Source organism: Aotus nancymaae, unplaced genomic scaffold, assembly GCF_030222135.1.
Source record: "Aotus nancymaae isolate 86718 unplaced genomic scaffold, 86718_ANA_hifiasm-v0.15.2.pri h1tg000007l, whole genome shotgun sequence".
Lineage (NCBI taxonomy): Eukaryota > Metazoa > Chordata > Mammalia > Primates > Aotidae > Aotus > Aotus nancymaae.
In genome coordinates, this window is record NW_026988418.1 from 22,641,899 (window position 1) to 22,668,664 (window position 26,766).

Consider the following 26,766-nt stretch of genomic DNA (forward strand, 5'->3'; position numbering starts at 1 on the left):
TTAGTTCCAAAACACACTTCGTGCATTTCCTAGCTTTGAGACATCGGGTACATCTTCACTTTCAAGAGTCTGTCATTGAAAAACAGGGGTCAGAAACCTAAATCAGAGGATTGTTTTGGGGATTAAATGAGACGATGTATGTAAAATGTTTAGCACAGGGTTTGGGAGACACAAAAACACACATTACAAACATTTGCTATTAGCAAGATATGTAGTGCTGTGGTTACTTTGCCATTAAATAAAATAATATGTGAAAATATAATACCTGTCTTGGCAACTGCTGGGTTTCTTTTCTCTTTCCCCTAATAATCTCCCAGGTTATATTTATTGCTGTTCTGCACATTTTGCCATCAGAGGTGTCAGAGGGCTGTGAAAGGATTTCTGGCTTGCCCATCAGTACAGGATGAATTAACAGAGGCTGGGGAGAGAGACAAGTTACTATGTGGGCTACAGGGTGATAGAGGCAGGATTTTCCAGCTGGCTTTAAATTCTCTTCCTTATGCTTTACTCCTCCTGAGGGCCTACTTTCTGAGAAGTACTTGCCATATCCTTTATGTGCATTATCTTTTGTTTAATAACTTCCTAAATTATATATCTTCATCTGTAACTTAGAGAGTTAGTGTTCCCCATTAGGTCTGCCTAATTCCAAAACTCATGAGCTTCCCACTCCAGCAAACAAGCCAACCAAATGAAGGGGTAAAAAAAACCACCTAAATGAACTAATTTTAATTAAACTGACCAGAAAAAAGTGAGTACATAAGCAGTTAAATGCCATTGTGTAGCTATTAGATATATTATCAAAGTATTCATATTTAAGGGAGATAGATCTTAAAAAGAGAAAGTGTTGATTCTCTCTTGTCACTGCCATGGAAGAAATGCCTTTCACCCTCTGCCATGATTCTGAGGCCTCCCCAGCTATGTGGAACTACATGTGCATTGCCATTGCGATTTCTCTTCTCATGACCCTGATATGTGCTATGGCTACTTACGGAGCATACAAGCAACATGCAGCCTGGGTTATCCCATTCTTCTGTTACCACATCTTTGATTTTGTCCTGAACACCTTGGTTGCAATCACTGTGCTTGTTTATTACTCAAACTCCATTCAGGAATACGTATGACAACGGCCTCCTAATTTTCCCTACAGAGATGATGTCATGTCAGTGAATCCTACCTGTTTGGTCCTTATTATTCATCTGTTTATTAGCATTATCTTCACTTTTAAGGGTTACTTGGTTAGCTGTGTTGGGAACTGCTACCAGTACATCAATGGCAGGAATTCCTCCGACGTCCTGGTTTACGTTACCAGCAATGACAATACGGTGTTGCTACGCCTGTATGATGATGCCACTGTGAATGGTGCTGCCAAGGAGCAGCTGCCACCTTATGTGTCTGCCTAAGTGGAGCTGAGGGCAGCAGCTTTACTTTTTTGACATCTGAGCAATAGTTCTTTCACTTTTGCAATGAGTTCTCTAAGCTTGTTTGTTGCTGAAATGCTACTTTTAAAAATTCAGATGCTAGGTTGAATCCTGTACTTTTCAGCATATGCTTTACTAGAACACTGTGATAGATGAGCTATAGAATTCTTTCTGTAGGATTCGGGGTGTAATGGGCTTCATAACCTTTCCTAGGCACTGAAACTTCCTCCAAATCTGATGGACCCAGAGTCAGAGAAGTTCACTTTTGTACCTGCTGGGTTTCAGAGTTAGGCAGTTAGTCACATTTTTTCTCTCTACTCCCTCTATTTTGAAAGTGTAAAATAAAACCGAAAGTAGACAACTTTAAGCCATCCAGTGTAGAGAACAAAACCTTACGAAAACAGGAATGTCAGTTGTGTAATCATTGTTCTAATTAGGTAAATAGAAGTCCTTATATATGTATTACAAGAATTTGCCAGATAACATCCCTTACGATTTAAGTTCAATAACAGTTTGCACTTGGTGGTAAAGGATTTTTCCCCATAGCTTAAATTAAGACCATTATAAAGCACTAGGCTGTGGAAGCAGTAACCATCTGATGAGTGTTCTCATGCATCCGGGTCCAGGGACGTGGGGTGACGTGCCTTGTCTGTGTTAGAGGGTAGGATGGATGTGTTTGGCACTGCATGGGATCTAGTGCTCCTCTCCTGGATTCACATCCCTACCCAGGGCCCGCTTTTACTAAGTGTTCTGCCCTACCCTGGTTCAAGGAGGTCATCCAGCTGACTTTTTCAAGCGGAATTGGGATATATTTGATATACATTTGCCTAACAACATGGAAAAGGGTTTTCTTCCTCCTTTCCCTGCAAGGTACATTCTACTGCTTTGAACTTCCAAGTACGCCTAGTCACCTTTTAAAATGTAAAAGTTTTCAGAAAAATGAAGATTGCTTTCCTTGAATGAGCTTATTATCTTGACTACCTGAATTGCAAGGGATTTTTGTGTATTCATATGTTCCAAAGTCAGCAACTCTCCTGTTGGTTCATTATTGAAAGTGCTATAAATGAAGTCTTTTGCAATTAAAAATAAAAAAAGAGAAAGTTTTGTCTTAGTCTTATTTCATAGACTCGTTTCCTGAATGTATGCCCAGAAAAACTTTTCTAGAACAGAAGGGACAAGAAAGGAAGGGAAGAAGTTGAGAGAGAATACATGGTAATATAATTAATTAGTAGATGTTTTTCTGCTTTTAATGTAGACACTTTATTCTAAGGTTATGGTCAGAGAACACATTACTGGATGGGAAATTCCAGGTCTGGGGACAGTGTACTCATCAGCCTTGCTGGTGTCCTTTCACTTTGCTCATTCTTGTTACATAGAATTATAGAAAGTACATAGCCTTTTAGTCTTGGGAATCCATAATTGTTCCCTCGAATTAGAAGGAATAGAATGTGTGTCTATCTGCATCTCCCTCTCGTTTCTGCTAGGGGATTCCCGTCGAAACGTCATCATGTGGCTGGACCATCGAGCAGTCAGTCAGGTCAATAGGATCAACGAGACCAAGCACAGCGTTCTCCAGTACGTCGGGGGGGTGATGTCTGTGGAAATGCAGGCCCCAAAGCTTCTGTGGCTGAAAGAGGTGAGTGTATAGAGTCTAAGAGAAAACACCAACAATAGGTGGATCCCTTTTATTGTGGATCTGTATGTACCAGGCACCCTGCTGAAATTGGTTCCCTTTGATTTTTCCCAGGAACTTGGAGGAAGGTTGATCCCATTTTATTGATTACAGCGCAGTTAAATCATACCGGTTTTTGTGTGCCTAACTCATACCAGGCACTGTGACAAGTATTGTACACATTATCTCTTTGAAGGCCAACAACCCAATGAAGTGTTTTTGTGTGTGGTGTTTTTTTTTTTAGGGTGTCTGTTTTATAGACAAGAAACCTAATGTTCATAGAGATAAAACAACTCACTCAAAGTGACAGAACCAGAATTTGAACCTAAGACTGGCTGACTCCAAAATCATTTTTAAAATTTTAAAGTTTTTCTGTTGTAGAGACTTGGTCTTACTATGTAGGCGAGGCTGATTACGAACTCCTGGCCTCATGTGATCCTGCAAAATTGTTGGGGTTATAGGTGTGAGCCACTGTTCCCGGCCATCCAAAATCAATTCTTTTAATATCTAGTTTTCTACTGAAGTTCAGAGAGGTTAATTGCCATTCCAGTGAGAAAGCAGCAGAGGTGGGAAATAAGTCCATGTCTTCTGACCAGGGCTTTCCTATTCTGTACAGTGTTAGCCCCAATTTATTAATATTTGGCCTTGTTGACATCTTAGGGTATCTCGTTCTCATCCCCCCTTCCTTGAGTTTCTCATCCTTGAATGATATGGCAATCTCTGGTCAAAGCACTTGCAGGTGGTTTCCATTTCCAGATGTTAGGACTCCTTTATGAAGTGTGGAGAATGGTGATGTCAGCTTAATGGTTCCCATTAGAGATGGATGTGTGAGAAAGTTCAAGTCCTTTGGGAAACCTCAAGGACCTGAAAACCTCTAGGTGGTCTGAAGAAATAGAGAATCCATCTAATGAGCATGACCTGCTGTGATTCATTTACTGGCTCTGAGATTTCAGGTGGGCTGAGTCTTCCATTACTCAGATTGTGACTGGAGATGGGGAAACTTAGGGTGCTTAGAAAATGCCCAAGGATTGCCATCATGGGACAGAAGAGTGGTAGGAAAGAAGGGCTTCAGCAATCAAAGCAGGCTTGGCTTATTATCTGCTTTATATATTGAGCTGTTTTGTAAGTTTTATTCTACAGAAAGGCGTCTGTGGTTGCTAAGAGTTTGAAAACAGAGTTTCTTAGGAGTTTTCAAGGATCTAATTCTGACTCTACTGTCAACAATTGTATGCTTTGGTCAAAGCACTTCTCATCTCAGGCCTCACTTTTTTCATCTATAAAATGGGAGAGTTGGATTAACCAGTGTGAAAACCTGACTCAGATATATACTGAAACACAAAATTGGAATATAGAACTGTTCTGCACTGCCCCCACACCCTGCTTTGAATCGTATAGGCATTAGTTGATTTTAATCCTAACAATCTCTGCCTGGTAGACAGCATGGGAAACTGATCCTGAGGAGGCTTTCCCAAACAGGTAATAGAGCCAGAATTTAATTCCATGTCTACTGGGCTCCAAATCTCAGCTTATTCCATAATGTCATACAGTACTAAAATCCCTCTGTGAATCATGGCTCTTGGGGGTAGGACCAGGAATGATGGCAGTGGTCTTCTTCAATTTGGCCTAAACTTGTTGCAAGAGAGAAGAAACAGGTTAGATATATCACCTTTTTTGGCAGCACAGAAAGAAGAGTTACACCGAGTTAAGCAAAGAGGATTGGGCAGAAGGTCTTTAGTTCAGCGTCAGGGTCTTCTAGAGCACTTGCCACCTGGCCATCTCCAGCCTATATTCTAGGAGATCTAAATGCATATCTGGCACGAACCTCTCAGGATTCTTACCGTCTCACACGAGATCAAACTGCACTAAATAAATCCCATAGGACATAATTAAGGTCCAAATTACATGCCAGTGTTTGTGACCTTCTGAGAGCATCTTCTATTAATTTATTTTAAAAAAATCAATTTTCTTTCAGAATTTTCTGAGTAAGCCTCTAGTGTGGGTGTGTTTTGGTAACCATGTACAGGAGTTCTTGCTGAGAATTCCTTTGGTTTTTAACATGATTGCAAAATCAAAATTAAAGAGATTTCTAGTCAGTTTTAGCAACTTCTTAAAGCCTGACCAAAAAGGCTATAGTGCTTCTCAGACTTTAATGTGTAAATGAATCACCTGGAGATCTTGCTGAGCTATAGGTTCTGATTCAGTAGCCCTTGGATAGGAACTGAGAATTGAGAATTTGCATTTCTAACTTAAGTTCCCAGGTGATGCTAATGTTGCTGGCCTGGGGACTTATGAAACCACTTATACTTCCAAAAGGTCTGGTCAGGGAGTGGTACCTTTGTTTTTAAAGCTGTGATGGGAGACACAGGGAAGTTTGAGAGCTTCAGTAGAGCTGCTCAGGTGCACATTTGAATTAAAGCATGAGGTTCTGTGTTCTAAGTTCATTTTGCTGTCATGTGTTTACTCTTTATTCATTCCTTAATTTTTGAAATCTGTACTGAGCTCAACTATGAACCAGCAACTGCGATTAGCACTGGGGACATGGGCTGCACAGAGTCCACTTGGGATGGTGGTCGGGGAGCATAAGGAATGGGGTGGGTGGAGGAGTGACATGAAAACAGAACCATCAGATGTACTATGCATTGTGATATAGCAGTATACAAAGTGCTCTGGGAAGAAGGATTTGCTTCCTGGTGGCAAATAGTTTGACAAGAGCCTCAAGATAAGAGTGGAGGTTTTGACTGGTAGAGAAGATAGGAAAGAGATTCTGAAGAGAGACTTTGGTTCATCTGTGGTATGGTAGGAGTCCCAGGGCATGAGCTGTGGTGCTTCAGTAAGCATAGCAGGAGATGAGGCCAGGTACATAGTCTGAGTTCAGCTTATTAAGGGCTTATTTGGTGATAGAGATTGGCTGATGGTGGTTAAGCAAGGGAGGGGCCAGCTTAGGTAACTGGCAGACATGTAAAGATTGGAGAGAATATGTGTGTGGGAGTAAGAACTAGAGTTTTCTCATTCCCCTGATGATAGCACTCTGATTGCTTTGCATTGCTCTATTAGATACATTCCAAAAACTGAAACATGGACTAGAAAATGGTGCATGATGTCATTTTTCCCTCCCCCTCTGCCCTCACTCTTTGTCTTTTACCTCCTGTCTCACTGTATCCCATCCACAGGGATCCACTCAGAGTTCTTTACACATACACGGTTCTTTGCTACCTGAGTCTTGGCTAGAGTTTGGCAGACTATGGCACCCAGGCCAAATGTGGCCTACTGCCTGTTATGCCTGTTATTGGATGGCTTGAGAAAAGGTAAACGGTTTTGCATTTTCAAGTGGTTAAGAAAGAATTGAAAGGATATTTTGTGACTTATGAAAGTAATATGAAATTACAGTTTTAGTGGCCATAAGTAAAGTTTGATTGGAACACAGCCACACTCATCCATTTATGTGTTGTTTATGTGTTGTTTATGACAGAGTTGAATAGTTGAGACACAGAGTATATGGCCTGCAAGGCAGAATATATGTGTACTGTCCGGACCAACAGATGAAAAGTTTGCTGATCCCTGGTCTTGACAGTGTTGAGTCTTCCACCCACAGTGTTCTTCCCTCTACTCACCACTGATTCTTCCTTATCATTTAGGTCTCAGCTTTATTTTTACATTCTTATAAAGCCTTTACTGACTCTCAAATAAATCAGAGTCTCTTGTTATTTAGTCTTAATTTACTTCATCGTATCTTTCATAAATTGTAATGCTACCTGAATTTGTGTGGTGATTTATATAATGTTTGCTCCAACCATTGTAATCTACAGGAAAATAGAGACCATATTCACCTTGTTCTTTGCTATGTCTCTGTCCCTAATCAAATGGCTGGTGCATACTAGGTGCTCAGTACATATGTTCTGAATAATTTGAATGACTCAGTAACTCAATAAGGGGCTGTTGCAGTACTCCAGGAATAACTAATGAGACCTGAATTAGGCACTGTGGGATGGAAGAAGATGGGTTCTAGAAATCTTTAGAGGATTTTGAGACATTGAGACTGATTGGCTGTGAGGAGTGAGTCAGAGCTGACCACTCACTTTATTATCGCTGTCATTTATTTTCTCCTTGTCCTTAGTTTAGAGTCAGATGTCAGAGGGAGTTGGGCAATATTTGGGGTTTTATCTGTCTTGAGATGTACTAGGACCATGATAGCTCTTGGACAAAGTCACCTGGGTCCTAGTCCTGGAAATATGGAATTTAATCATGTCCTTTTCATTTAAAGTTTATGTGTTTCAGGTTGACGTTTGTCTCCTTAATAAGAGTTGTCAGATAAAAGAAAAAATGCCATTTGGATTTTTCATAACCCCCAGCAGTCTGGCTTTTCCATTTGGTCTCAATGATTCTGACTCTCATCTTAATGAAGGCCAAATGTAAATTAAGTTCTGTCAGGCTTGAGCAGCTGTGGTCTCCTATCTTTATAAACATGAAACAGTGTAGGGTAACAAGGTGCAGACTGAGGAAGGTCAAGAGAGTCGGAGAGCTGATGTGGATCCTGACAGTTCAGTGTTACTGGGAGGTAATTAACATGGCTTGTAGGGGCTACATGGAGATCTTCCAAGCTGTCTTTTAACTCATTTCCTCTTTTGTTGTTGTCAGCGGTGCAGAAAGCTAATCATTTTATAGTTTGAGATTTTCGTTGCTTATTCCAAAGTTCTGGAACCAGCTGTCTGGAATGTCACAGGATTTTGTTGATGAGTTCAGTTGATGGGTTCAAGAAATATACCTGCTGCTCCTCTCTTCCCTGTCTGTGTCCCCATGCTTCTGTTCTCCTGATAGCATACTGGGAAAATGAGGAAATGATTTTCCAGTTGAGATTCTTTGGGGAAACCTGGAGGTTTGTATGGCTAGGGAGGTGGTTTGATAACTTCCTGCTAGCTGTGGAAGCTGTCACTTGATCGCTTTGCAGTAGCAACTGTTGAAAAGAAAACCCTGCTGCAGGTCAGGGAACTCTGGTTCTTATAGTTCTTTCTATAACATGAGAGGCTGGCCAAAGCTAATTTTTAATCCCTTATTTGGCCTTATTTTGTCACTCTTATTGATGATATAATAACATCTTTTCTCTACCCTAAACCTTAGTCTAGTCTTGAAACTTCATGAAAGATAGGCAACATAAGTAGATTTACTTGAAGTAACACCATTTAAATAGATGGCAGTATGGTGGAAACTAGTCTTTCTTAGTTATTGTCTTTACTATTCAACTGTGTTCATCAGGTCTTAGCAGTTGAGCTAATACAAGATATTGAGGAACTTTGGGAGATATAACTCAATTCTCTACAAAAAAGTGCAGGATTTGGAGCCAAACACACTTGCATTTAAATCTTTCTGTACCACTTATCAATTGTAGGATCTTAGACAAGCTAAAATCAACTTCTCTGAGTCTCAGTGTGCTAAGCTATAAAATGAGGACAGAAATATCAGTCTTACAGAGTTATGAGTGAGTGAGATATTTGTAAAGTGGTTTCTATAGTAGATATTCAAATAGAACTTTAATTTTCATTATCACTGTGTTTTAAACTGCTTATTTCTACTGATGACCATTTCAGTTATATCCTATCACTGTTTGAGATAATTTTAAAGACTAAAATATTTTATTTCATGGAACTGGCCATAATGAGTGGTATGTTTTTCCTGTTTTACTAAGGAAAATTCTAGAAACCATCATCAAGGTTTCTAGAGACAGTCATAGAAAATAGGGAATAGAAGAGTGCAGAACATATTTTCAGAGTCATTCATTTATGTGACTCATCCACATCCTATGTGTAATACCTATGCCTAAGGCAGGCAGCTTTGAACTGCAAAGCTGATTAACTTACTTGAGTACCTTCTACTTGTTTCCCTTAACATTTACCAATGCTGCCAGCACCAGAATTATTTTACTTCACATGAGTTGTTTTATTTAATCCTTACACCAGTCTGTGCCACACGTATTATCTCTTTTTGTATTACTAGATGAGGAAACTGAAGCTCAAAAAAGTTAGTTACTGGAGGTCTCATACCATATAAGCAAATTCATGTCAAGAGCTGCACCATAGCTCTGTTTCCCCATCTGCCACCTTATGGGAACCTGTGCACTTTCAGTGTGAGAATCCAGAAGTGGTCTCTGCCACCAAGAAATTACAGTCTGGTTAAAGAATAAAGATACAGAGCAACCAAGCAATAAGAACAGAACAAGAAAATAGATGAAAATAGTAGCTAATGTGTATGCAGTGTTTGTTAATACATCTAATACTTTTCTAAGCACATTACCTATTTCTCACAGCTACTCTATAATTATTATTATTATTTTTTGAGACAGAGTCTTGCTCTATTGCCCAGGCTGGCATGCAGTAGTGCAATTTTGGCTCACTGCAACCTTGCCTCCCAGGCTTGAGTGGCTCACCCACCTCAGCCTCCTGAGTAACTAGGACTGCAGACACATGCCACCATGCCCAGCTAAGTTGTGTATTTTTTTGTAGAGATGGAGTTTTGCCATGTTGCCCAGGCTGGTCTCAAACTTTTGAGCTCAAGCAGTTCACCTGTCTTGGCCTCCCAGAGTGCTGGGATTACAGGCGTGAGCCACCGTGCCTAGCCTAATTATTGTCTTTTACAGATGAGGAAATAGGCACAGAGACTTTCAACAATTTGCCCAAGGTCACTCAGCTAGTAAGTGGCAAGGCTGGGATTTGAACTTTGGCATTTCACATCCAGAGTATGGGCTCATCACCATTTCGCTCTCCTGCTTCTTTCAGTGTTTGCTTTGCAGGCTTTGCATAAACTAGTTTAGGGAAGAAATTTGTAGATGATGACTATGGGAGGCTCTGAGGCTGTGAACAATGAGCAGTAGGCTTATTGTTTCATTTAAGAAATACTGAGTGTCTCCTGTGTGAGAGGCACTGTGCTGGGCACTGGGGATTCCAAGGTGAATGAGTGGGATGAGGGTTCTGGGGTAGGCTTCTGGGAACTTAAAGTCTAGTATAGAGAGGCAGAAATAGACCAGGAGACCCATGTATATACACACACAAAGTGATTTTGTTTTCTGGAAAATGCTACGAAGGAAAAACAGATGAACAGATTTGGCATGGCTAGTGTGGGCCTCTCTTGGGAGTTTTTGTTTGACCTGAATATAGGAAGGGGGAGCAGCAGATTTACTGTGGGGGAGGAAAGCACCTCCTGAGATCAGCAGAGGAGGTCAGCTGGGCCAGGAGAGTATGAGCAAGGCACAGAGGCGTAGGAGGAGGTTTGGCGAAGTGGACAAGGGCTGCCGCATACACAGCCTTGAGGCCAGGGGCAGGAGTTTGGGTTTTATTCCAAGAGCAGTGGGAAATGGTTGATGAGTTTTAAACATGGGTGTGACACAGCATGTTTTATGACTTTAAGAAAGTCATTCTGGCATACATGCTAGGTAGATAGTAAATATTTGTATAGCAACAACAAAATTTACACTGTAATGTTAAAGAAAAGTTAGAAGACAAATGAACAGTCTTATAAATACATATGTTTTAAGAAACTATCAGTATAGAAAAAAAAAGACTGGCCATATACACACAAAAAAACCCCATTAATACTGGTACACTCTCCATGGTTGAAATAATTTGCTACTGTTTTAGCACAATGTCATGCTTTTAATACTTAGTAATTTTCCATTCAAAGCTTGTAGTCATAGCTAACCTTTCTGGTTGACAACACATCATTATTGAGCAAGGAATTTTTCTTTTTTCTTTTTGGGCTTATTTTCCTAAAAAGCACCATACTAGGGATTTCGCAGGCAGAATTTCATCTCTGCCCTTCAGTGACACGGTGTAACAGCATGCTGTTTTACTGTATCTGTATGGCAGTATGAGGAAACCAAGACTCAGAGGACTTAAGCAACATCCCCAAAGCTACACAACAAGTGAGTTGTAGAGCCCAGATTCTCACCTAGTCCCATCTGCCACCAGCTCCTGGGCTCTAACTATTGCCTCTCACTGCCTGCTTTTAAAAGATACTCATTTCTTCCCACCTGCCAGGGCTGCAGGCTGGCAGCCCACTGGTTGAATCTGGCCCCCAGACAGGTTTTGTTTGACCCACCATGTGCTTGGGAAAAAAATAAACAATTTTAAATTAGTTTCCAGTATTTAAAAATTGAGAAATTGTATCTGAAAATTCAGGTTATTTATTTTCCTTAATAAATAATGAAAGAACCTGGCAATACAGGGACCACACTTCCATGCGGAAGGGATCGGCTGGAGCTGAACAGGGGCTACCCTCTTTAGAAGTGGAGGGCATTCTTCATTTTGTAGCAGTCCCCACCCAGCCTGCTGCATTCATTTCCTTTTCTAGCCCTACCCTTGTGAGCATTTGAATTTGAGACTTAGGCTGTGGGAATTTGTTCAAGGAATCTGTCATTACTTTTCCTCTAGCAAGCGCTTAGAGAAATGGAAAGACATTCCAGTTGGTGAGTTTCTTGGTCTAGGGCTCTCATGATTCCATGCTCGTATTCTCCCACACCTCCGGGTCTTTGCTCAGGTTTTAACTTCTGCCTGGCAAGCTTATAGTCATTTCTTCCTTCACCAGGAAAACTTATAATAATAGTTCAAAACTCAGCCTTCACTTCCTCCAGGAAGCCTTCCTTGACTTAGTGTTGATTTAGGGTCCTACCCTCTGTCCCCTGTGGCATTCTATGCTTATTTCTACCGTAGAATTTATTGCATTACATTGTGCTTTATTTATCTCAGCGTCTCTAGCCTCTAGGGCATTGTTTAACATCTAAGATTAAAAACAGTATATATTTTGATGGCTGGATGAATGAGTGGCTGAATTTATTAAATCATCTCATGCCATTTTTGATTGTTGGGTGCATTTGTCCAATCATTTTATTCCAAACTAAAGGTTCACTGCATGCCCAACATAAGTTAATTTTCTCTTCTTCATTGTGGAAAATGAAGTTTGAGCATTACTGTTCCTTTCCATCCTAGAACCACCCCTTGGGTGCAGTCCTGTTACCTGAGTCACAGCTAATTTTGTGTGCAAAGTGAAGGCTCTAGATTGAGACAGTAACTCCTCTGGGCCTCTCCACTGTGTCTTTGGACTCCTGTGATGGATACCTCTTTAAGTTGCTCCCTTCATCCCCCAGGAGAATCCAAGACTTGTCTTTGCAATCAAAAAGCCTCTCTTTAGAGTGTTTATACCAGGGCCCTGTGTGTTGGACCAGATTCCTACCAGCCTTTGAGCAACGCAGACAGTATTGTCAGCTGCTATGAGGGCATGTGTTGTGGATTTTCTCTCCAGGGTGGTTTACTGGACTTGTAACTAAATACCCAGAATGTTGAGGCTGATGGCCTGCCTTCATCTAGCTGGACAGTGAATCCTTTCTTTATTATTCTGCATTTGCATATTTGATTTATACAAAATATATGTTGTATTCTTTTAATTTTGTAGTCCAGCAAAGTAATTTTTGAAAGGCAGACAAAAGGAAAAAAGAGTTCTTGGCCAGATACCTTGTAACATTTAATAAATGTCAGCCATTATTATAATACTTTTTAATAATTTTACTTTATGGCTATGGCAGACTTTCACAAATATTTCCTTTATATGATCTATGACATAACCTTGTTGATAAATATTACTGTTTCTCACATTTTACAACAAGTCTCAAAGAGATGAAATACTTTTCTACCAGTATCAAGTCTTGGTGAAAGTCATTTGGGCTCAAACTGGAGTCGAATGAAGGCCCCTGGATCTTAAAGAAGGTCCTTTGGCTCTAAATTCTGTTTTGTTTGTTTGTTTGTTTCTGCTATACCATGTTTCTTCCTCATTTGGGTTGGTGGATTTTCAGCTCCATAAGAGCAGGTACCCAATCTATCTCTTCATCCCTTACTGTTATATATCCCCAGAGCCAAGCACAGTGTTTGGCATTGAAAAAATACTCAGTAAATATTTACTAAATGAATTCATGTCTCCTCGCCAGCCAGGAGCCAGTCATATGGCTGTAGGACTGAAGACCACATGCCTGGCTTACCTGCGGCCAGTCTTACTGATGGCTGTGCAGAGATGTTGGCCACCTGTAAGAGTCATTAGTGTAACCAGAGAGGTGAGAGGAAGGATTGCGAAGTTAGGCTTGCTTTATGCCCACATAATATGATTCTATGTCAATCAAAAATTGAACAAAATTCTTTTCTCACAGTGGCTAAAACGGAAGTCACATTTACGGGAGGAAAATACTGTCTTTATAGAAACAACACTGAAAAAGACAATGCATTTAATGTGTGTTGTGATGTAGTGACTTATAGCACATAAGCTATCACCTTGGAAATCTAGAGGCTCAGAGTCAATGGATGTCCATTGAGTCAAGGAAGGTGGCAGGCTAGAATTTCAAAGAGATGCAAAATGGCATTCTTTTGGAGGAATAAGTAAATCTCATTTTTCTGAACGCCTGGGTTGGTTTTACTTTCTTTTTTCCTATTATAATCCAAAATGACAATAATTGTTCTGTTAGCGTAGGGATATATTCATTTAATCTGTGAAACAAACTTTAGTAAATGCTGTGTACAAAGTACTGTGCCTGGTGATGGGGAGGAAAGGAGGAAGCCAAGCTCACCCTTTATCTCAAAGAGTTCCTGTATCTAGGACTAAGAGCGAGAGGCTGGGAAAGCCATTCCCCACCTCCCCCTATGTTTTATTATTAAAATTTCAAACATACAAAAAAAGTTGAAAAAATTTTACACTGAATACTCAGAGCCATCACCTAGAGCCTACCATGGACATTTACTGTTCTTGCTTTATCACTTATGTTGTCTCCATCTGTCTGTTCCTCTATCCAGCTTATGTTTTTGGAATAAACTGGGAGATCATTACACTTGTGAAAGCAGTTTGAAATATTAAAAGTTGTTTACCTTTCTGAAATATTAAATAAGTTTTAGTTGAGATATTGACCATGTTTCATTGCTATATACATACATGGTCAACACCTGTAGTAGACTTTATTAAATATCCACCGTGTGCTTTTAAATCTTCTATCCCATTTATTCTTATGAAAATCCTGTGAGGTAGATGCTATCACTTGCTTTGCAGATGAAGAAATTGAGGATGGAGGGATTTATCAACTCTATTACCTCTGGCAGTGCTGGAATGCAAATCCAGGTTTCTGACTCTGAGAAATGAATTGGAAAAATTGTTGTAAAGGTTAGCTGGTCAAATGCCAGCCTTTATCATACAGGTACAGATAAGACATCACTGGAGCTTACCTAAGGAAAACAAAGCAAACAATTAGAAAATAAGACTTCTCTCATTTTACTGATTATTAGTTATTTTCTTAATAATGAGTTTACTTTTCTATCATTTTTTATTATTATTACTTCACCCTGATCAGAGAAATCCACTTCTGATGGTTTAAGTTAAAAATCTTAGGTATACATTTGTTTGACGTAAATTTTTAAGATAAATATGAACACTAGAATAATACAATATCAAAGTTATTAAAAGTTTAGGTGTTCAAAGTTAGACTCAAAATGAAAGAATCATACTTGAGACTGGCTGAGATCTGTTTCCCGCCACTATGTAAAACCTGACCCAGAGCTTCTTTTGTTTGTGCTCCAGCAATTATAGTTACCTCTCCAAGAGCTGACTATGTCCTTTTCTTTGCATTCCCCTGACATATTTGTAGTGAGAAAGAATGACTAAATGGTGGAATGAATTCCTTACCTCTTTCGAACCCAGGGTCCTGGAAGTACTGACAGAGCTAAGACCTCCCTGGAGGCTTGTCTGTTCATCCAGCGTGGCCACTCTGGATTCCTATGGTTCCTGTCTCTCTTAATCCTCCCTGTATGGAGAGGCTATGGATTAGATAAACTTGTGAGTGACCTTGGTGATAAAAAGAAGCCTGGTCTTAACTCTGTGGCCTTGTCAATACCCATACCTATGCCCTCTTGAAAAGCTGCATCAGTGTAGCTTCTAGGCTGGTAACCTCATTGATCAGTGTCTTTTGGCTCAAAAATGCAAAGCGAGGCAATATTCAGAGGAAATTAGAGAGCCACCTAAGTGGCTCTGTCTTACCTGACCTCTGTTTCTCAATGGCTTTGCTAAAGGGTCTGAACTGTGGCATGGACATACATTTTTTTCTCAGTAATGCCACATGTGTAGAGTATTGGCACTTACCCAAGCAAAGCAAGACAAACAATTAGGAAATACAGTCTGTCTCTCATCTTACCCATTAATTATTCATAATTTTATTAATAATGACTTTATTATTATTATTTCACTGCTGATTAGTGAAAATTATTGGTCCTGGACTATCACCAGTCCCTGGTCTGGCATTTGGGAACAACCCTTATGTGTAACCCCTGAAAGTCTCCTTCAGTGCTGGCCTTCTGTGAACCTGAGAGAGATGAGAAGAGAACCAGGGACTAGAGTGAAGCCTACTGCAGTTGTCTTGACATGAGGCTGTGTGGTCTGGCTTTGGCTGGGGGTCAGAGACAAAGCCCATGGACCTGAGAAAGAGAGTGAATCACTGTGCAAGTATTTATCGAGCACCTCCCATGTCCTGGGAAGCGGCTGCTGGAGAGTGGTGAAGGAGTATTGAGTTTGGAGTTCATGTGGCCAGGATTTTCTTCCAGCCTTTCTGCCTATTATCTGTATCATCTGGGCAATTCACTTCTCTTAAGGGCCTTAGTTTTCTGTCTAAAAAATTATGTTGTTGTAGTATTATGTATCAGAAGGTGTTCGGTAAATTGCAGAATGCTGGTGGTAGTGTTAGATTTTCAGATGATAATGACAGAAAAAGTTGATTTTTTGAAAGAAAATTAGGTCTGTTTTTCATAGACTTACCTCTAGAGGCAGGTAAGAAATCCAAGAGTGAAGGGAAATGGAATTCACATTGTTTGAAGGGTATGTAATTTTAAAAATAGTGCTTTTTAATCATCTGGACGACTAAGGGAGAGGGTATTATTCCTGTTTGAGCAGGTGGAACAGTCTGAGAGACACTTACCTCATGCAGGTACTGAGTGGTAGAGCTGGGGCCCAGTTCAGATCTCACTCCAGCCTGTGCTGTTTCTGCAGCAGCTCAGAGACCAAAGTATAGGGGAGCAGAGGAGCCAGAGACAGTAAATCCATCCCAAGGTCCCCGTAGCAAATGCTTCCAGGGCAGTTCCACTTGTACTATAAGTAATACCTTATAGGATATCCTTCACAAGTTTCTCAGAATGGTGGCTGTAAAAATGGGTGTGTGTTTTAAAAATAAAAATATTGTGGTGCTAACAAGTTCCTGCCAGAGTAGTTCAAGGACGTTCATTCATTCAGCAAACATTTATTGAAAATTTGTTTTGTTCCAGATACTTTGTTAAATATTGGGAATATAGCGATAAAGAAAATAGAGTCGCTATTTCCAGGATGCTCATATTCTAGAAAGGAGATAAGAGATAAAGTCAGTACAGCATTAGTGCAGTAGGAACTCGGGTTACTCTAGAAATACAGCCCAGGTAGGTTCGAGGGGCTGCGGGAGGTAACATGCAGGCTGTGGGCCAGTGTGTGAATTGGAGTTGGCTAATAGGCAGTTGAGGTGAGGTAGTTTGTAAAAGCTAGTCTGGTGGCAGTCTGAGGAAATGAGACCTCTGTGGGGCTGCAAATACAGAATGGTGAGAGCTTAGACTACAAGAAGCTCTGTGAGTCCATCAAAAAGTTCCTTTAAGTCCTTTTTATATATTCCATACTATTAATTACAGGATTTGGGGGGGAGGGGTGAAGGGGGACCTCATGGAATAGAGCCAGTTCGCCCTAGCCACAATCAGAGAAAGGCCAGAAGCTATTTGTGATCCTTTCATTGACTCTTCTATTTCAAGGACCTAGACCTAAGAACTCCGGAGAAAATGAGCTTTGAGCACTCACGTCCTCCCTGGGCAGACAGAGCAGCTCTCCTCATTTCAGTTGTCTCAAGCATAGACAGTGTGCCTGAGAATAGAGCAGTGAATTAACTCCACTTGTCCAAGAGGGTAGTACTGAATACTAGACAAGGCCCTTTCCACCTCTCTTGGGTGGTAGGGGGTGGTGTGTGACTCAGAAGCAGTGACATCAGCCATGACTTCATTCATCTAGAGGTAAGACAGTGTGCAGACCGCGAACACGGCTGGTTTCTGCCCTCCCTTCTCGATGCTCTGTCTTGTCGGGGACATTGTCATGGTCCTGCTGTTGTTTCCTACACATTTTATTCATGTCTTATGTTTAAGCTGTTTTCTTCACCCCATTCTTTTTTGTTTCTTTGTTCATCTTTTGCTTTTGTCTTTATTTTCTTTTGTCCTCTTCTATTTAGTTTTTTTGTTTCATTTTCTTTCCCGAACTTCTCTTTTGTCTCCATTTTCCATTTTTCCCATTTGCTGCCCTTTCTCCTCCCTCTGTGTCAGAAATGTATATGGAAATGCATCCTTCTGCCTCTTATTTCTTCTCTCCTCTGAGCTTCCCACCAGCTTATTGCTATCTTAACCTTCCTAAAACTGTGTTGACAAATCACTCTCCATGCAAGGACTGATGGTGGCTCCCATTCTTTTCTGCCCCAAGTATCTAATACAAGTCTAGATTTACCTCTTACTACATCTCAACACAGGTCTCTCAGAATGACCTGTTCCTTCTCCATGGCTATAGTTCCTTCTCCATGGCTATGGATGCAGCTGATGCTTCTCCTTGCACTTTTACTCAGGCCATTGCCTCAATGTGCCCTTAACTCCATCCCATCTTCCTCAGTCTTTGCCTTCCCTCTACACATAGATCTGACACTGCCTCCTAAGTAACCCCCTTACTTACCTCCTTCCCACAACACTGTCTCCTTCGTGATCATATAGAATCCATAGTTTATAAATTATATATTTTAGAACTTGAATTATTTTGTACTATTTATACATTATTCCTGCATGTTTCATATGCATAGCTTCTTTGTTCCACCTAGCCAGTAAGTAACCTGAGGATTGAAACTAGTATCCTTTCTTCTGTGAGCATACCTAGCACATACTTGGCCACAAACCAGGGCTTACAGACCAGTTGCTGCACAGTCAAGAAATATTTTATTGGAAAAATAGTTATTTGATGCTAATTCTAGGGAGATAGATGAACAAATTATAATTCTTTCCTAAAAAAGGAATTAAGAGTCTGGTAGAAGAGACAGGCCCACACATAATTTGAGAAGAACAAGGATGGTGGAGGAAACTAATGTTTACTATAAGTGTGCAAGGATGGGCACATGAACATGTATAATCTCATTGACTTGAATTCAGCTAACAATCCTATGAGTTAAATGTTGCTACAAATGAACAAAGTGAGACACATAGACATTAGGTGACTACTAGTCAGAAATAATACAACTAGTAAGTAGGAGAACCAACATTTTGACTGAGGTGTGTCAGACTCTAAAGCCCCTACTCTTTCCTGAAGAGGGAAAGATGTGGTGAAACTGACATTCTAAGTAATAATAAAAACAATCATAAGTAAAAAGTGCTTACTATGTGCCAGGTGCTGTTAAACGGATTACATATATTTGTTCATTTGATCCCCCATCAACCCTATGGCATAAGTACTATTATTGTCATCAGTAATTTTTTAGGATGAGGAAATTGAGATAAAGAGTAGCTGAGTAGCTTGCCCAAGGCCACATAGCTGCGAAGCACTAGAGCCAGGATATTCCCTCTTGCAGTCTGGCCCTGGAGAAGAGGCAGCAGAATGTACTGAGGCCCCTCTGCATATAGTAACATATTGCATGATCAGAACTGCTGTTGGACCAGTCTGTTTAGAGAATCAGGGACTGTGGAGATACTGACAGGTGAAGATGTTGAGAGGTGAGGCTACAGAGGAAGCTGGGAACTGTCAGAAAGGACCAATGCCCTCCTCAAGGACCCTTAAGAAACCATGCAAGAAATTTTCCTAGAAATATCTTCTGTGAGGTTGTACTGTTAGGGATCCATCATAAGGAAGAGTTTAAGTTCTGATCTTATTCTGCTACTTGAGTTGTGAAGGAACTTTTTGTTGTGGCCCTTGTCCATGCCCGGCAGGAAATCACAGTGGAACTCTGCAACAGTGGTGTAAATGAACAAGTAAAGATGTACATACCCAAATAGGCTCCAAAGAAATGCCAGTTGGAACAGTAAAGTACATGTGTCCTTTAGAGGTTGGGGATAGGTTCAGGCTGAAGGACATTTGGAAAGAAAGAGGAAGGGGCATCTGCGTGAGCCAGAGTGGAACGGACACCAGGTTGTCCTCAGGTGTCCCAGAGTGCTCAACATTTGATGGAGCACTCTCCCCGCCACAGCCCCCGTCTCCATTGGTGCTTGGCAGCCATTCAGTGGTGCTACACTGACCTGGGAGTCCAAGCCAGGAAGTGAATGAATCCATTTTCCAATTAAAATGAAACTTCTCCAAAGGACCTGCTCACCCTGAGAGGAGAAATTTATCTTCCTGGCAGTCTGGCTTGCCTAGAATATGTCTCTGCTCCTAAAACAGACTGAGAAAAGCCATTAGCCTGAATGAAAAAAGAGAAACTGGGACAGTTCTTATTCACAACCTCATTCATTTATCCATTCATTCTTTACTTTTATTTCTGCAGACTTTCATTTGGCTTATACATGTCTGCTCATTCATTCATTTATTTATTCATTAGCTAACATTACTCATCATCTATAGATCAGACATAACGTTGTATCCTAGGAGTAGAGATATTTAATAAAAAACATAGTTCTTGCCTTTAAGGAGCTTTCAGTCTAGCAAGAGAGACAGACAAATGAACAGATGATGGGAAATGCAGTGATAGGGATATTCACAGAGTATTACAGGGGCATAGCATAAAAGCATCTAACTCAACATAGGGAAGTCATGGGTGATTTCATGGAGTAGGAAACACCAGAGTTGAGTCCTAAATGTGTACACACAGAGACATATACGCACTATTGCTTCTGTTTCTCTGGAGAACTCTAATACAGGGTGATAAGGTGGGCACCTCTTTGTGAATTAATTGGGAGTTGAAATTAAAATGGTGATTGAACGTAAGCAATGAGAGAGGAAGTCGAAGATGACTCCTTTGGTAACTGGATTAACTGACATAGGAAATCAAGGAGGAGGAACACACTTGGTGGAAGATAACAGATTCTGTCTTGGATATGTTGAGTTGGAGGTGCAGTGGGACATCCAGGAGACGTCTCAGAGGAGAGTTTGAATTGGAGTTTGAGATTCAGCATGTTATTCAGCGTGTAGTTGGTTGGAATCACAGGAGTGATTGAGATTTCTCAGAGAGCATGGGGACAGTGAGAAGAACATTTGGTAACCTTTATATGAGGCAAGATCCCTGGGGAGCATCAACATTTAAAGAGCAGCTAAAGAAAAGGAGCCCATGAAGGCGACAGAAAAGCACTGATGAGAAGGGCATGAGAAGGTCCAGGAGAGTGAGATATTGAGGAAGACTTCCTCATCTCTCCCTTTGTCCCAGTCTTTGACTTTCATTTCTGCTCCAAGACCTGTTCACCCTTTCCAAAGCTTTCTCTTCCTATTAGGACTGCCTCCCTCTCTCCCATAGTTAGTACCACCTACAAGGCATTGCATGATCCAGTCACTGTGGCATCTCTCATTTCCTCAAATAAAAAATGCATTTCTGCATTATATTATGTTTTACAGAGGCAGATGACTGAACTCAAACATTGAGCTGGGCATTACCGATCCAAATTTTGGTCTGACTTTCCATTTACCCGCTGTGTGGGACCTGGGGATAATCATGATCCCTTCCTAGGCTTTAGGTTCAAAATCTGAAAGCATAGTTTTCTGATTCCTGCCTTCCCTTCCTTAAAGAATTATACAGGCCAGATGAGATCATGCATGTCAAAGTGCTTTGAAAACTATGAAGCTCTGTAGCAGTAGAGTAAATCTTATTGACTTAACGGGCACTTTATATTATTTTATTTAATCCTCACAACATCCTTGGAGGAAGATGCTACGAATGTGGCATTTGAGGAAACTGGGGCTTAAAGAAATTAATTTGCCTAAAGCTGCCCAGCTGTTAAGTGGTAAGGACGGTAATCAGAATCAGGTCTGCCAGACTCCAAAGTTCTTAGACCCCACCTACTGCAGCCTTGTTTTCCTCATACTTACAGTGGTGTCACACTCCTGGGAAAGTCAGCTTTGCTGAATATCATCAGTTTTCATTAAAATGATAACATATTTTATGGTTAGGAAGTCAACTCTAGTGTAGATTTTTTCTTTTTGTACAAGAGGAAAGGCCTCCGGGGAGAAGTGGGGGAAAGGGATGCGTATAAATCCAGTTTTTGAAAATTAAATAAATTATACAATAGAATTATTTTATTTTACAAATAAATTGTATGATGTTACTGTTAAACAAATTCTCTTCTAATGAGGGTAATGTGTCTGTCTATTCAGATTTTTGTTTCTTGGGTTTTTCTCGGCAGTGACATAAATATTTATTCCACTTGACCTTTAGGCCTCTGCTTGCATCTCTCCCTGGAAGCCTTTTCTAACCTCCCCAGGTCCCAAGCCCTTGCCCTCCTCTGAGCCCTGTCTGTGATTACTCATTAGAAGCAGATATATGGCCACACACAAAATATTATGATAACGTTATGAGGCTGACTCACAAAACCTTGGTATCGGGCTCATTACATTATTGTCATATATCATCTTATTACTTATCTATTCCTTTGTGCACATCTTTCTCTTGAAAGGACCTGGCTTTAGATTTTCGTATATCTGAATGAAACTCTGCATTTTTTTTTTTTCATGAGTTAGACTTGGCTCTTGCCCTTTAGAAGTTTGTAATTTCAAGGTGGATTTAGGTATATGAATGAATAATTAGGATACAGCATGTGATGGGAAGATTCACAGAAAAGGTGACATCTGAGCTGGATTTGAATCAAGGACAGAGGTTTGATAAAGGGAGAAGATGAGAAAGTCAATTCAAGTAGAGATACCAGCTGAAATGTAGACCTGGAAATATGAAAGAGTGTAATGTATTTGGGAAAGTAAAAGAGGTGAGAACAGAATGGAGGGTGTTAGATGAGCCCAGAAAGTCATCATAATAATGATCACAGCCAAGTTGGAGGCAGGTTAAGTGTCCTGAGGGCCAGGTCACAGAGTTAAAATGGGATTCTAGGCCATGAGGAGACACTGAACCATCTTTAACAAAGGAATGGAATGGGAAACTTTGTTTTTACAAAGATGCCTCTAGTAGTGCAAATCTCTCAGCTTATCTGTCTATCTGTTGTTCTGTCTGTGCACGGGAGTTTGAAACACACAATTGTTTTATTCATTTTGAGAAGTTTCTGGCTGGGGTTTATGACCTACTCTATGCTTTCAGTGCCATATTTCTTTTAAGAATGACATTGAAGATTATGTTTCTTCCTGAAACATCTTTCCTCTCTGGGCTATCAGCCTGTGCCCTAATTTGGAGTCTTGAACATAGGGTAAGGATAAGATCTTGCTCTTTCTTGGATAGTTGTGCTGGAAAACAACAGCGTGAGTACTTGGAATGTGCAGGCAGGACTATTTATTGAGTGGGGAATTAGGGAGCTCTGTTCCCTCCCTTTTATTTACTGCTCACAGCAGATAGCCCAGATAGAATCCCTTAGCAATTAAATAGTAAATTACTTGGATAATCCTTTTTAACTGGTCATGCCTATCTTCTCATGTTGTCCCTCGACCCTAGTGTCATTGCAGAAGCTGCTTCATTTCCCTCATGAGTTCCCTCAGTGTTTAGAAGCAGCAGAAACTTCACAGCTTCCCTTGAGTGGGAGAGAAAGGGTGAAAGGTACTCCTCTCTGTCCTGAGGCTGGCAGGGCGGCTGCAGCCTTGAATCTTGGACATACTGCCCTACCTCCACCCTTTGCTTAGACCCGCAGCTGTGTGAGCTGTGAATAGTAGCCTCATCCCAAGAAATGCTGTGGTTTGATGAAGTAATAGATGATTTTTTCTTTTTTAACAAAAGCTGTTCTCTTTGGTTGCTTTAAGCTGAGGGATTGCTTAGTTCAAAGGATTGTTGTTGGAATGCAGAAGCCTTTTATGCCAAGTCATATACCCCAAATCACTGCTGATTTCTTTTTTTCTTGAAAAGACTAGTTTTTGTTAGTTGCTTGGTAACTGGAGAATAGAAAGGCTTAACTCATTCAGCACAGAGAGCTCCTAGTTTGCACTCTATTAGGCCATCACCTAATGAGATACTTCTGAAATTGGTGTGTGTTGAGGGCCTGCTCCTTGCACTCTCTAATCCATATAGCGTTTGTGCATGGGAGATGATAAGTATGTAGAAGTTACACCAGTTGTCCAGGATTGAAATTGTACAGAAATGTGCTTAGAAGGGCTTTTGTTTGTCTTTTCTTCTGTAAAGAGTGGCAATAGCTTCCATTATGACATTTCCAAAAGGCCCAAACCCACACCTCTGATTGGACTGGGAGGTTCAGGGTGGTAACTGTGGCATCGTGGATGGAAAGATCACTTACTTTAGAGAGGGAAATCCTGTGACTTTGGGCTAAGCCCTTGTGGTCTGACCCCCGGTTCCTTAGTATGCGAGTATTGTATATTACCTACACACCTGTGAACCATCTGAAGATTAAATGAGGACACTGTTGTAAACTGTGGAGGATTTAGAGGATAATCACTATGTCCTAATGTAGGCCCAGTGGTTACAAGTATAGAATTAATTCAGTAAGATTGAGGCCTTTGGATGGGATTGTGTGGACTGGAGTGAAGGAGAGACAGAGAGATTTTCCTGCAGAAGTAGACTAAAAATTCATCTATGGGGGTAATGTGATCTTGGCCAATATGGCATTTGATGAGATTTGAGTGGGAACACAGCCAAACCTTATTAACATTACACAAATAATTGTGAGGGTAGTAGGGGTTGTATGACAACTAGACCTAAACTTGAGCAGGAGATCCTGGAAACCCTCCCCAAGGAATGGTAGTGGGTAGGGTTCACCAATGAGGAAAGCAGATGATGTGGATCCTGGGAGGGCACAGGGTGGTGGGTGAGGAATGAATGTTTTATGCAGAAGCAGCAAAGGAAAGAAAATGCCCAGCAGTACGAAAAAAATCTGGCCATTTGGCAGTATAGAGAACCAAGTCTTTAAAATGTACAGTGGCTTGATTATGTGGCCATTCTCTTTGACTTAGACTGGAAGTTCTTTCAGGGCAGGGACCATCTTTTTTTCTATTGACTTTGGAACCAGTTGATATATGGAGAATTTTATATGGCAGGGCGCATTTAGTTTCATTGCGCAATTTCTGAGTACAGCTTCTTTCCAGCTTATATCTGCTCAATATTGAAATCTTGTTATATGTCTTAAAGTGTATCATCTCACCATTCACTGGACAGATGGATTGCATACCTTACAGAGTATACTTTTGATATGGCTTGGCTGTGTCCCCACCCAAATTTCATCTTGAATTGTAGCTCCCATAAGTCCCTTATGTTGTGGGAAGGACCTGGTGAGAGATAATTGAATCATGTGGGTGGTATCCCCCATACTGTTCTCGTGGTAGTGAATAAGTCTCATGAGATCTGATGGTTTTATAAGAGCTTTCCCCTTTCGCTTGGCTCTCATTTCTCTCTCTTGTCTGCTGCCATGATTGTGAGGCTTTCCCGGCCACATGGAACTGTGAGTCAATTAAACCTCTTTATCTTTTTAAATTACCCAGTCTTATGTATGTCTTTATCAGCAGTGTGAAAATGGATTAATACAGAATTTCTATCTCTCTAGGTTGGTGAAGAGGGTTTTAAAGGAAACGATGGTCATTTTTGGAAAGATCAAGAATTGTCAGCTTTCCTTTCTTGTATAAATACTGCTTTTATATCATTCCTCCCCCCACCAAACCCCTGAACAGATGTTTTAATGGGAATTGTTGGCTATGCTTTTGTTTTGAAAAATTTGAAACATTATTGAAAGAGGAGAGGGGTAGAAAAACCCCATAATTGATTCTAATATATATTTAATTTGGCAGAACTTGAGAGAGACTTGCTGGGATAAGGCGGGACATTTCTTTGATCTCCCAGACTTCTTATCATGGAAGGCAACAGGTGTCACAGCACGGTATGTTAATTACAAGTTGGATTGTATTTGCATTCTTCCATTCTTGGATGTCTGTATATATATTGCTTTCTTAACTGTCTTTGACTGGATATACTGTTGGTACATCTGCATGTGATTTTGCATACATGAAACATCTTGAATCTATCTTCCACCTCCACTGCACATGCCCAAACATTGTTGTTCCTAAGAGCCCTGGAATGTAAGTATCCAAGGTGAAGACCATTCATTAAAATTGGTCACATTTGAAGGAGATGCGAAAAATCCAGACTGAAATGTGGGTTTTTCCAAAGGTGCTTTTTACATGATGAATGAAAGGAAAAAATACACACACACACACACACACACACACACACACACACACACAGAGTCATGCATTTCTTAATGACAGGGATACCTTTGGAGAGATGTGGTGTTAGGCAATTTCATTATTATTGCAAACATCGTACTTTCACAAACCTAGATTGTGTATTCTACTACACACCTAGACTATATGGTATGCTCAGCTACAAACCTGCACAGCATGTTACTATACTGAATACTGTAGGCCATTGTGCACAATGGTGCTTATTTGTGTATCTAAACAGAAAAGGTATAATAAAAATACAATGTAAAAGATTAAAAAATAGTATACGTATGTAGGGCACTTACAATGAATGAAGCTTGCAGGACTAAAAGTTGCTCTGGGTGAGTCAGTGAATAAGTGGTGATTGAATGCAGAGGCCGAGGATATTACTGTACACTTCTATAGACTTTATAAACATTGTACGGGTAGGTACAAAATAAATTTATTTGGTAATTGTCTTTTGCTTACTATAGCATTTTTTACTTTATAAACTTTTAAACTTTTTTGACTCTTGTAGTAACACTTAAAACACAAACACAGCTGTACAAAAATATTTTCTTTATATTCTTATATAAAGAAATATTTTTATATATTTTATATATAGTTTATATTCTTATATATTTTATATAAGAAACATTCTTATAAAGAAATACAAAAATATTTTCTTTATATTCTTCAATAAGCTTTTTTCTATTAATTTTTTTTCACTTTTTAAACTTTTTTGTTAAAAACTTAGATACGAACACACACATTATCCAAGGCCTACACAGGGTCAGGATCGTCAAGATGTCACTAGGTGATAGGTATTTTTCAGCTCCATTAATATCTTATGGGACCACTGTTATATATGCAGTCTGTTATTGACTAGAATGTCATTGTGAGATGTATAACTCATGTGTGTGTGCAGGTGTGTGTGTGTGTATGTGCATGTGTACATGTATTTTGGCCTCCAAAATTAACCAGGAGATACTTTTTTCAAGGGAACTGATTTAACTGGATGGGTGTGTTATGTATTTCTTTGCTTTTTATGTAAATGTACCTCATTCCATACTGCAGAGGTATATATGTTGAAGTCAACAACTATTTTTCAGTAAATTATGAACGTTAAAAATAGAGCATATGCTACGTAACAGAAACTTGCTTAAAATACTCATTGAGTATGAAATTGTGGCTACTATAATTAATGGAGTGAATGTATGTGTGGAGATATATAGACAAGTTGGACATGAAATCTCTAAGTATGACAAGCCTCTTGTCATGATGACCTCAGATTTAAGGAGATGC

At 40.2% G+C, this 26,766-nt stretch overlaps 1 protein-coding gene and 1 pseudogene across 4 annotated transcripts in view; both read left to right on the plus strand.

The window, feature by feature from the left end:
• Positions 1–26,766, plus strand: part of FGGY (FGGY carbohydrate kinase domain containing) — a 428,788-nt gene that overhangs the window by 44,843 nt on the left and 357,179 nt on the right. For all 4 annotated transcript variants that reach the window (XM_012442661.2, XM_012442660.2, XM_012442659.3 and 1 more), the window contains exons 4-5: positions 2,903–3,054; positions 25,051–25,139. In XM_012442661.2, the coding sequence (XP_012298084.1) occupies positions 2,903–3,054; positions 25,051–25,139 (241 nt within the window). The remainder of the gene's footprint in view (positions 1–2,902; positions 3,055–25,050; positions 25,140–26,766) is intronic.
• LOC105710351 (lysosomal-associated transmembrane protein 4B-like) lies at positions 930–1,400 on the plus strand (annotated as a pseudogene).